At 34.9% G+C, this 13085-nt stretch overlaps 1 protein-coding gene across 19 annotated transcripts in view; it reads right to left on the bottom strand.

Moving 5' to 3' along the window:
- DYNC1I2 (dynein cytoplasmic 1 intermediate chain 2) overlaps positions 1–13085 on the bottom strand; it is an 83127-nt gene that overhangs the window by 19615 nt on the left and 50427 nt on the right. For all 19 annotated transcript variants that reach the window (XM_077956146.1, XM_077956138.1, XM_077956140.1 and 16 more), the window contains 7 exon segments: positions 12927–13042; positions 2749–2844; positions 2373–2535; positions 2162–2261; positions 1536–1661; positions 496–642; positions 32–145 (listed from right to left, as the gene is read on the bottom strand). In XM_077956146.1, the coding sequence (XP_077812272.1) occupies positions 32–145; positions 496–642; positions 1536–1661; positions 2162–2261; positions 2373–2535; positions 2749–2844; positions 12927–13042 (862 nt within the window).

Raw genomic sequence — 13085 nt, 5'->3', positions numbered from 1 at the left:
TCAAAATTTCAGTTTCCCAAGTATAACCCACCTGTGGATGGGAAAGCATGTCCAGACTCCATGAACAAATTTTTCCATCAGTAGAGATGCTAATCAGATTGTGAGCATTTTGTGTTCCAACAACATTCACACAATATACAGGGTGCTAGAGATATTAAAAAAAAAAGTTTTCAGGGATTATTTTACCAAAAAGCAAAACAAAATTTTTAGTCTAATTATAAGCATTCTGTTTATTATCAAGTCCCATAACTTGTGGGTATTCTTAATGTGAAGTTTGCTATTAACAGAAGGTTGTCACAGAAGAGAGATGAGTTTCCAATAAATCTCCAAAAAAAAAAAAAAAAAGACGGCCTTCATTCTTGGTTGCTAAATGGTGAGGAATTCATACACCAAAGGAAGTGCATTCTGAGATGACTCTGATGGCCACTACACTAAGTATTATAGCTAAGGGTGAAGGAGCACAGAAGCCTAATGGAAATAACCTTATTTACTTACTGTGTGTGCAGCTGCTGACAGTGGAGTTCTTTGCACTGGAGTTCTTTTATTGCTACGGTTATCCCAAAGCACAATTTGGCCTGAATATGTACCACCAACAACAAGATTTGGATGAAATTTTGCAAATGTGGCAGACATCACAGCTGACTGCAAATAAGTAAGATTTTCATACTTGAGATTCAAATGAAAAAAGCCTGACAAGTTCTAAAAACCAATCTATTTCCGAAATATTTCTTTCTTCATTGTATGATATTAGAGGTTATAAAAAACTAACTAAATTAATTAAAAGTTTTCACTGTTTCAGAAATATAAAAATGTATCTTTAAGATATTCTTTGCTTAAAAGTCCAATGTAATGGCTGTTTACATAAGTAGGTTTAACCAATTTATCAAAGAAAGCAAAAAGTTATTTAACTATAGTATTAAAAAGATAACTAGCCCTGCATTAGCCTCTGAGACAGTAATCTAACAGTAGAGTACATGCTAGTTTGATTCAAGTAAGTGTTTACTCAAGATTATGACATTATTAAAATATTTTAACTTATGCAACCAGAAAAGGCTTGCAAATTCTAACCTTCTACTAAATCTACTTTAAAAATCTGCATCTGTTTTCTACTTCAACCATATGTTTCTACTTAAAACCATTTAGTTCCAATTCCTCAGGCCATGTATAAGTAATTCAGTGGGCCAACCATCTAATTGTATATTCACAAATAAGTTCCTGGGAAACTCCCTGTAGGAAAGACATTTTATAAAAGATTCCTTTTATACAGTCAATCACCATAAAAGAAAATCACAACTGCAAAGGACTTTAGGTGTGATTAAACATTATAAGAGATGTCAGAAAAGCTACAAAAGACAGATCATGTTGAACTGAGAAGTCTTCAGTTTTCTGTTAACATCTGTTTGCAAATATGGAGTGGTTTAGTAAAATGCCAATCCAATGAAATCATTATGTTGACAAGAAAAGAAAAAAGGCACTTGTCTTAATTCATCAATGAATTCTTAAACTTGAGGAAGACTGTTAAAAGACCACCATACCTGGCAGTGAAACACATACTCTGGGGTAGTTTTTTTGTATTTCATATTCCATACAAGGGCCACACCATCAGGCTCATGAGGGGCATCTTCATTGTTATTATAGGAAGCCACAAGTAACTCCGGATACTGCTCAGAAGAATCAAGAGGAAAAGAAAGGCTATGCATTATAATAAGAACTGTTTTATATTCCTAGTCATTTGTCTTTATCAGATTATTATTCTGAAAATACAAAAACCTAACATTTCATCAAGAGAGACGTCTCTAGCGTTACGCTCACTGGGACATTAGTACAATTTTAAATTAGAACAGTTAATTATTTTAAATGTTTTAATGTTAAAACATTTAATTAAAATATGTGTCCAAATTTTACACAAAGGATTTGGTGAGCAACTGAAATTAGTAAAACTGGCCTATAGCATCAAGTCCTGAATTTTAAAAATAAACAATGCTTCTAATCTTTCTTCTAAAGTACATAAGATGAGTATGTTAACATTAGAGCCATCATCCAATTAATTTTAAATAATACATATTGATTTATTACACAAAATTCCCATAATTAAAATAAAATGACCTGCTAATTATAATTTTTAAAATGAGTTAAGAGCAGCCATTTTGTTGCATTTTACCTGAGATGACCAATCCAAACAACTAACAACCCGATGCTTCGACCAACGTTCGTCAAAAAATTGTCGATTTAATGACAGTTTAGCACCTGCTTGAATCTCTCTACAAAAAAAGACCAACCCCCACAAAAGATGGTGTTATAATTTTTATCACTCTTAATCTTAAAGTAATTTAACATTATTGAAGCTAAAGATCTTAGCAATTCAACATTACCCTTCTTTGTCTTCCAAATCTCTCCCACTGTAGTCAAAGAAGATGTTAATCTGCTCAGAAAGAGCTCTTTCTACAATTCTTGTAGAATGGTCAAAGAAACTTAAAAATTCCTCAGAGTGCAAGATTTGTTGCTTTTCTTCTTCAGTCAGCTCATGAGGGGGAGCTGGAAAATAAATAATTTTTTGAAGTATGATTTATGTCAGGCAAATCACATCAACTCACTATCACAGTATGGATCAATGAATGTTACACATTCTTTTTCAATCAGATTCACTTATTTGATTTACAGCATTTCATACTGCTTTAATACATAAGTAATAAAAGGAATCTTAACAGAAATCAACAAAATTTTTTAAAGTTTAATTCTTTAAGATACCTTTACTATCATTTTCCTCATCTTTCTTTAAAGTTTTTTCTTCTTCAGGTTCAATAGGTGGTTTAGGAGCCACTACATCATCATCTTCCTCTTCATCTGAAAAAAAAAAAAAAGAAGGATATAATAAATTATTTTAATGAAAATAGCTGGTAACTTTTGAGACAGTATTTCAGAAGGTATCACAACTCCCAAGATAAAAGCAAAACTAAACCACGGACAGGACAGAACAAGTACAAATAATAGGGATTTTTATCAACATAATCAAATAATTAAGTGGAACCTCTTGGTTTTTATACATACCTATGTGGTACCTCAGCAACAGCCACCCTAAATTCTGTAGCTACATAAACTGAAATAAGATATATAAGCAACTAGGATGAATTCCTCATGAAGTCTCTAAAAGCTTGCAAGCATTTATCATTCTAGACAGAACAACATGCAACTCCTGCATAGTTTTATATAGCATGCTGACACATTAATGCTGTAGAATGAGGAAAATCAAATGTCTAAAATAGCCTACAGGGCTGGCTGCTTACTTGTGATCTGAAACCATCAGTGTCTAATGGGTCTTCATATGGCATAAAGATGGCTTACATTAACTCTCAGGTTGCTATTTGAGAGGCAGATTTTGAAGATAATAGCTATAAGACCACATTTTCTATTCTGTCATTTTAAATGCAAGTCTCATCATCTATTGTTACATGATGTGGCAATAAGCACTTAAAATAATGTTTTCTTAATTTGAATAAAAGTATACATTGGGATAATATACAATGTTTATAAGACTTCTAAAAAATTACTAAATCTCTTACATCCCAAACCAGGAAGTAATTTAAAATCATTTATTTTAAAATGTTATAGAACACATAACCCTGCCTACCTTTTCTTTTGCTACACACTGAGATGGGTTTTTATGAAGAAAATGTTTATTTTTATTGCCTAAACACATGCGTTATTTGTCTATAAGGGAAAGGCAGCAGGCATCTGCAGCAGAGTGCAGCTCAAGTAATGAGAGCCTATTCAATAAGGGGACTTTACTTGTTATAGTCATTTCCCTGACTCATGTTCAAAATTATCTAAAACACACATACATACGACGTACACAAAAGAATGGTCAAGAATGGGAACCAGCTGCCAAGTCATGGTCCCAGCAGCCAGGCCAGCTGACTAGACAGCAACAACCAGATGGCACTGCTGGGATTGTGTCTTTCTGCTACAAGGTGGCAATGGGATGGCATAACATTCTTCCGCTTCACTGCTTCCAATCCTGTGTCTCTCCCCAATGGCGGGTCTGTGCAAATTACCAGCACTCCAGGAGGCCTAAAGACAAGCCTTTACCCTGCAAACAAAATGCAGCTTGTAGGCCACACCAGCTGCCAAACCACACACATAGTGTTAGGTTTAGAGAGCTATGAAAATCTTTCTAACTCTATAGTATAAGCAATAAAAATATAACTGTACCTGTGGAAAGAAAGCTTTAAATGACACTGTATAATGCACACAATGATACAACCTCCAACTTAATCAAAATGATAATGACGTATGCCAATCCTACATTACTTGAAATTGAGCGATTTTTACGTTCTGACAAGTTTACAGAACTAGGATAAATGGCACGAGTGATTTCAATATATGCTCATACTTTTGAACCAAATGGTGAAGGTTAAAATTTTTCCTTTCAAGGGCCTCAATCAGCCACAAAGGAAAACAGTAATCACTGTCTTTTCAGCCAGCCCAACCACATTTGTCAGCCCTTTCTCCGTCAATGCAGCCAGAGCAATCAACCTGCCAAACATTCAGAATGGAAAAACAATCTGAAAATACAGGGTATAATGCACCTGCCAGTGAAAATGGCCATTTCAAGAAAAGCTAGTGATCTCAGTGACCCTGCTGAGGAGGCGGTGGTGCAAAGGGGAAAGAACACGTAAAAGAATTCTTAGTGATCGCCACTCTCTTGCACACTGACACTTCCTTACAAAGCATGCCAATTACAGCTTTTGTGCTACTTAAAAAAATGAAAAGCTTTTTGGGGCAAAATAATCACATAGAGAAACAGAAAGACACTACTCCTTTTTAGATGAATTCTCATATGCAACGAATTATTAATCTGAAAACAGTATAACTGGTAGCAATTCTATACTACATTACTCAAGCATTAGAATGAAATTCTTCCATAAAGTCACCTGCAGGTGTAATGTAATAAAATAATTTTATTACATTTAACTTACAAGTTGTCTTTTAGAATATAGGACATCTACTTCAACTAAAAATTCACTGTAAGAATATACATATATTCTCCACTTTCTGCTAACGCTACCAGTTACCCTAATCAAGTTTGTTTACTAGTAGGGTTCACTGTATGTAAATCCTAAAATCAAAGATAGGAATTTTGAATCACCCAGGACGGGTCATTCTTGAGCACTGTGAATTATAAATTACAGCCTCCTACCCACATCTTATTCTCCTCCTTCAACTTTGTTGTATTATACAGCCTCTAAGTACCATTTCCAATGACAGGTGTCAAATTCCTGTCATAATGCATATGGTCAGTACTTTAGTGCTAAGTGACCTCATAATTTACATATTTAACAGAAAAGATCTTGTTTATAGACACTCTTTTCCTTTTAAAATTTAAAATGTAGATGAAATATGTCAGACAGTGATCTATATCTGTGTCCTATACAGCATGTGCCATGCCTGTTTGTCCATATAAATTATTTCAGTTGTAGCTGAATGATGAGTATCAACTATTTAAACACATGCTCTCAGGGTTTTATTTTAGAATTAAAGTACATACCCTCCCTTTCTACATGGATTAAAACCAGATTTTAAAACTATCATTGGTACTTAAGCTTCATAAAAATGATTAAATTTCAAGAAACATAAAAACAATGCTGTTCTTAAAAACTGTAAAATGCAATCTTTTTGCTGTAAGGTTGATCTTAAATAATTATCAAATTTACTAAATATTTGACAAAAATGCTTAACATCAATAACATCAGATTAAAGAATGTTCTTCTGAAACAAATATGCTTTTCTTGTTATAAGCTAATATGATAGCTACCAAAGGACTATTAACATGGTCAAAAAAATAAAATTACAGTTCTAAAGATTTTCTAATCTAGTCCTTATTACACGATAAGCTATATTTAAAACTGGAAAAGACTGTAACAGAGCAGGAAGACTGAAAAATGGGGCTGCCATGTCACATCAATTTATTGATGAATATTCATTACAATATGCTAAGTGGTTAACTCCATGCTTTCTCTGACAAGGAATCTAAGGTTATAAACTGAGCAGTAAAGAGTGCATAAAAGTAGCAGTTACTTTTAAAATGACAAATCTCTTGTCAATGAATGCTAAAACTAGGTTTAATGAACCACTGAATTTTTACTGAGTTAACATCAAAATTGTGATGTATTTTGGTAAGACAGAAAGAAAAGCTGTTTTGTAAATTAAGCTGCACCTAGAAATAACACCAAAGAATGAAATTCCAGTTGTTGGAATAACCTGTTACAATGGAGTAGGTTAATCAAAGTTAAATCATCTGTGAAATGGGTGGCTTTTGTTAAACTGAAGGAAGGAGCCTTCAGAGCAAGTTTTCTCATCTGTACCTCATGGTACATTTAAGATACATTTTACATTCAAGATACCTTTAAGATAAGCTAAGAGTATGCCACAAAGCATACTTTGAATTATTTTAAAATATTACAAGACATTTAAAAGGTAATACAGTATCTTAGAAAATCCTTACTGAACAAACATTGCTACTAATGAATCTATCACTTCTAATGATTAAATCTCAATAGGAAGTGAAAAATCCCATCATTAGTGCACTGTTGTTTAGGAAATATGTTTGTTGTCCATCAATTTACTAATGTAGTTTTATTATAACGGTGCATCCCATTTTAAGATAATTTAATATCCTATGAAAAATTCCTAACTTATAAGGTAGTCTGATTATTCCTGGTATAAAGGAAGCTGACACTGAATTCTAAAAGTCAGGACATTTGCTGCATATAAAAATATGATTTGACTTATAAAAATTCAACTTATGAATAACTTCACAAACATCTATGAAAATATTAGAGGAAAATGCTTTAATCATTAGTTTAAAAATACAGATTACATAGGAATGATTTTCCTTTAATATTTTCAAAAAATCCCTTCTTTTCTGGGTGAATTTCATTTTGAATCACTCTATTTCAATCCATTTGTCCATCATTTCATCTTCTTATACCTTACTCTTTAAAATCAAATGTATATTAAAGAAAATCTTCATTGGGACAAAGCTTCATGAATGTATCAATGGAATCCATTCCTTTTCTTTTTTTACACCATCTAGAATAAGATGCAAGGTCACTTGGCTTTCTTTGGCTTTTCAACAAGGGAAAAATACACAGCTGACTTTTTAATCAGAAATGATTTCAATATAGACATAACGCTAGCTTGGGGGGGAAATAAGAAACGACTAATAGTTTAATTTACCACTTCCTTTAACACAAAATTTGTCTCTCCGTAGCCTTTTTTTTTTTTTTTTAAGAGATCGGGTCTTGCTATGTGCCTTGGCTGGCCTCAAACTCCTGGGCTCTAGTGATCCTCCTGTCTCAGCCTCCTGAGTGCCTGGAACTACAGGCGCACACCACCTTGACCAATCACAGTCCTTTTTATATAAAATTTGGGTTTCATTTTGGCAGTATTAGCATTCTTACATAGGTCATGTTATCTGTGATCTCATCAAATATTACATTTTTCTGAGGCCAGGGTTTCAGATATGCTGGTTAAAGTCTTTCAAGATTAAGAACAAATGCTTCAATTTTCAATTATATTTATATTCTCATAGGTCCTCTGAGGGTTAAAACTAATTTATTAAATGTGTTATTCATTCCAGAATCTTTTAAAAATGCATTTTAATTAATTATTTATTTGAGATAGAGTCTCACTCTATCACCCAGGCTTGAGTGCAATGGCACAATCTTGGCTCAATGCAATCTCTGCCTCTCGGGTTCAAGCGATTCTCCTGCCTTAGCCTCCCAAGTAGCTGGGATTACAGGTGTGTGCCACCACACTTGGCTAATTTTTGTATTTTCAGTAGAGATGGGGTTTCACCATGTTAGCCAAGCTGGTCTCAAACTTCTGACCTCTGGTGATCTGCCCCACCTCAACCTCCCAAAGTGCTGGGATTACAGAAAAATCCATTTTAGATAAGGACTATGTATTAACCAGAAGGCATACAAATTTGGTCTTCTGGGAGTGAATTCCAAATGTTAAGATCATGCAATAAGTGATTACAAGATATTCACATATAATAATTTTCTACATACTATGAAGCTAATCGACAGGTATTGAAGAAAACATATCTGGCTACTAAGCCAATACCAACAGTAATTATAAACTCCTTCACAGATAAGAAAGTGAAATGGAATAAGAGAAATGGCACTTCACTAGAAATCAAGTACCAGTTTCTGGATGTATGCCTGATATTCTCTCAGACGGTGGACTCAGGCTCACCAATTAATCATTACCCTTAAACCTCAGTTTCCTCAGAGATAAACAAGCTGATGAGATTAGGTAACCTTCAGGATTTTTCCTTTAATAATCTTTCAAAAAATAGCAAAATTAAAAAAAAATCCATACAGAAGAAGTGAGTAAGAAAAAATTATGCCATTTTTCAAAAGAGGTAAAACTTTTAAAAGGTAAAGAAAGTAACTTTTTCAGGAGCATATCTGTGGGCACCACGTTCTTGCCAAGAGAAGCTTTCACCTGCTGAGAAGAAAATTGACTGAAGTCACGTGGTACTAGTCAATTTCATTCACAGTAGGTGCTTTAAGACAGCAAAGCACCGCAGTTCAGAGACAGTACTACCAACTTACAGAGTAAACTTGAAAGCAAGAAGGTGGCCAGAAGGTGGAAAAAGAAAAACAAGGCAGAATAAAAACTGCTTTTTTAAAGGAATAGGCTTGGCCATTTTTATTTAAAAAAAGAATACAAGGCCGGGCGCGGTGGCTCAAGCCTGTAATCCCAGCACTTGGGAGGCCGAGACGGGCGAATCACGAGGTCAGGAGATCGAGACCATCCTGGTTAACACGGTGAAACCTCGTCTCTACTAAAAATACAAAAAAACTAGCCGGGCGAGGTGGCGGGCGCCTGTAGTCCCAGCTACTCGGGAGACTGAGGCAGAAGAATGGCGTAAACCTGGGAGGCGGAGCTTGCAGTGAGCTGAGATCCGGCCACTGTACTCCAACCTGGGCGGCAGAGCGAGACTCCGTCTCAAAAAAAAAAAAACAAAAAAAAAAAACAAAAAAAAGAATACAAAAGAAAGGTAAGAGTTAAGTCTATGACCAATTTTTACCTTCAATTTGGTAAGTTACATTACTTCTGCACGGATTTTACTGCCTACCGAAGTTCAGTTTGCTGTCTGTTACACGCCAATTGTGATTTCACCAATTTTGTTTTACGGTGAGTTTTGGAATTCATTACATCATTCTTAAATGGGAACCAACCAGGCAAAGTTTGAGAACCACTGTATTAAAGTGATGGGTAAGCAAAAGAACAGTTAAGCACACAGTGTTTCCATTATAAAACCTTAATTTCAAGGTTTTTCTCTTTCCTTCTTTCTAAAACTTATAAAATTTGGGAAAAGAAACTTAATGTAAGAGGTCCTGACATGAAAATAACTATAATGATAGAGAAAAGAAATTATCTCATTTTTTCCCCAAAGGATACTGCCCAAATATCTCATTTTTATAAATATTTCCAAAGGGTAAGGATACCTCCATCGTATCAGGACGCATTTTTTTCCTCCCCTTCACTTATATACCTCAACCTGTAACTAAAAGGATGACAAATCCAAAGAAAGGATAAGCTAGTGCCTCTATATAGAGCAAATAATCTATAAACATGTAGAATCAGTGCTAGATAATATAAACTAAACAACTTACTACAGGTTACTATAGAAAAATAGGAGTTGCTACTTCAGTGGCGAGAGAAAGTACACCTTAGAATCAGTCATATTTGGTTTACAATCACAGCCTACTAGCTATGTGATGCTCGATAAACTAACTCTTTCAGTTTCAGCTTCTTGGTGTGTAAACAAAACCAATACCTAACTTTCAGGGCTTTGGTGACAGCATTACTGATGATGTAAAGTGTCTCATACTATGCCTGATATGTGGTAGGCACTTCTTGGTGTTATAATTTTGAGTCACCAAGTTAAATAAGAAATTTGGAGACACATTCATTGGAACCAAAATATTAACAATGGGTGGTACACAGCAGTATCAAAGACATTTCCTCTCTATATCCTTTCTGTACTTTTAAATTCTCTATGATATACCACTATAGTAATTAGAAAAAAAAATTTTTTTAAATGAAAGTCTTGGCTGGATGCAGCGGCTAATGCCTGTAATCCCAGCACTTTGGGAGGCCAAGGTGGGTGGATCACTTAAGGCTAGGAGTTTGAGACCAGCCTGGCCAACATGGTGAGACCCCCCATCTCTACCAAAAATACAAAAATTAGCTGGGAGTGGTGGCGCACGCCTGTAGTCACTGCTACTCAGGAGGCTGAGGAGGGAGAATCACTTGAACCCAGGACATGGAGGTTGCAGTGAGCTGAGATGGCACCACTGCACTCCAGCCTGTGTGACAAAGTGAGACTCTGTCAAAAAAAAAAAAAAAAAAGAAAAAAAAGGCTTCACTTAAACTGAGTATAACTATATATATAATAGGCATTACTCAAAATAGTTTCAGAATACTTTATATTTGAAACAATCCAAAATGCACTGTACCATAAGTATAATAGTGTAACTAAAAATACAATCTCCAAATTATCAGATGAACAAAAAGGCCTAAATTTATTTTTTTAAATGAGTTACGGTGCCTTCGTTTTGGCTATTCTGCTCACTTTCTGAGTTAACATATCTACTAATGTAGCTCCTAAATGGCAGACATAATACTCACCAAATTAATATACTAGTTAACAAAATAATATTTTCTAGAAATTACAGAATCCTGCAGTATTAGTATTCTCATACTGACAGCTCCACACTTTCTTTCTTTCCTTTTTAAAAAAAGTTGCTTATGTCTCAAGCAAGTTTATCATCAGTGTTTTTCTTCTGTTAGGATGAGGACCTTGCATCTACAAAAGCTATCTTACCAACCAATGGAGCAGCAGGAATGAAAAACAATGAATACACAGAAAATTTACATGGCCAAGTAAAAAGTACTTGGACATGGCCGGGCGCGGTAGCTCATGCCTGTAATCTCAGCACTTTGGGAGGCCAAGGTGGGTGGATTCCCTGAGGTCAAGAGTTTGAGACCAGCCTGGCCAACATGGTGAAACCCCATCTCTACTAAAAATACAAAAAGTTAACCGGGCATGGTGGCAGGCACCTGTAATCCCAGCTACTCAGGAAGCTGAGGTGGGAGAACTGAGCCAAGATGGCGCCACTGCCCTCCAGCCTGGGTGTCAGAGCAAGACTCCGTCTCAAACATACAAACAAACAAACAACTTAAACAAAATTTCCTCAAAATTTTGAAAGTGTAATTATATGTATCATAATGTTGTCATCCCCTTTTGAGAAGAGTGAAAGGAAAAGTTTAATGTATTTATTTCATTTCCATCCTCAGAGGACAGCAAAAGGAGAATAGTTAAAAGTGTCTGTGATGATCTATTATTAAGTCAAAAGGTTGTAAATAGCTACAATCCTAATTTTTTTTGAAATGGAGTCTCGCTCTGTCGCCCAGGCTGGAGTGCAGTGGCACAATCTTGGCTCACTGTAACCTCTGCCTCCTGGGTTCAAGCAATTCTCCTGCCTCAGCCTCCCGAGTAGTTGGGATTACAGGCGCCCACCACCACGCCCGGCTAATTTTTGTATTTTTAGTAGAGACAAGGTTTCACCATGTTGGTCAGGCTGGTCTTGAACTCCTGATCTCAAGCAATCCACCTGCCTTGGCCTCCCAAAGTGCTAGTACAGGTGTGAGCCACCGCGCCCGGCCACAATCTTAATTTTTTTTAGGTATATGCAAATATGAAATTTTAAAGATTTTCTTTGGCACTAGACAGGGATTTCAAGGATTTCTCCTCGCTTCTGCTTACCTGTATTTTCTGACTTTCTGCAATGAATATAACTTTTGTTTTTCCTTAATGGAGAAACATGGTAATTTAATTAAAAATTTAAAAATACATTAATTCAAACATTTGATAAAACTTCTATTCCAAAATTGTTAACAGCTCTAAAATCCATAACTCATTTGATGGTAAACTCTGACATGACCAGAGGTAAAGCTATTTATAATCATTACTTCTCTCACTCAGTATGTTCACATGCTTTGCTGCCAAAATATTAATGCCCAAAATACTACTGGAGTGTTAACATATGATATACATGTTTTATTACTTTTATATAATCTGAAAAATTCGGAATTCTAATACATATGTGGCCCCAAAAGCTTCAGATAAGATACTGTGAAGTGTATTAGGGATCTCACATAAATCTTTTTTTTTTTTTTTGTATGATATAAATTCATTAGCCTTACTGGGAAATGAGATCATAGTACTTTATGCTGGAATCATTAGCTATTTGCAATGCTTTCTGGTTTAAGAACCAAAGGGTCTCCACATTCAATAGGTCTGTGCATACTTCCCCATATTATACACAAATTACAGGCTACTAACTAATCAACACAATAGAGCCACTATACCATAAAAGAGAAAGTTTAAGAATTAAGTCTAGATTTGTTCATTAGTATGAATAACATCAGGGTACAGTGTGCTATTCAGAAATAATTTACATGACTTTGTTTACTATGGGACCCACTCTCTTTTGGGGAAGAATTATGCTCAATGACAGAAATAGAACATTCTTAAGCTTTTTGGCTTCTAAAGGCAGTATATATTAATGACAAAATAAGGGCTGAAAGACTTAAATTTATGTCAACAAAATTAAGAAACCATACATACAGCTTACAACATTAACTTCTAGTAAGTTTTAAAACTCCAAAAAATGAAGACATAAATACAGAAACTGTAAAGCATTAGTTTTCTCATGTTTCCCTAAGAAAATATGCCAAAATACAAAAGCAAAAAACAAATAAAACAAAAATCAAACGAAGAAAAAAAGAATCTATGTATTTAACATAGGTGCTCAATGACAATTATACTAAGGATAGATACTCACCTTCTTTGGGTTGAGTCATAACTGGAGTCTGAGTTTCCTTTGTATATGTGACAATTTCTCGAGGAGGAAAGTCGACTTGAGTGATTTTAGCCATTCCAAGTTTAATAGGTCCTCGTCTAAATTAAGTAAATACAAACAATACATTTTAACTACATCAAA

Source organism: Macaca mulatta, chromosome 12, assembly GCF_049350105.2.
Source record: "Macaca mulatta isolate MMU2019108-1 chromosome 12, T2T-MMU8v2.0, whole genome shotgun sequence".
NCBI lineage: Eukaryota > Metazoa > Chordata > Mammalia > Primates > Cercopithecidae > Macaca > Macaca mulatta.
Note: the sequence above shows the minus strand (reverse complement) of the source record. Positions and strands in the feature narration are given on the sequence as shown.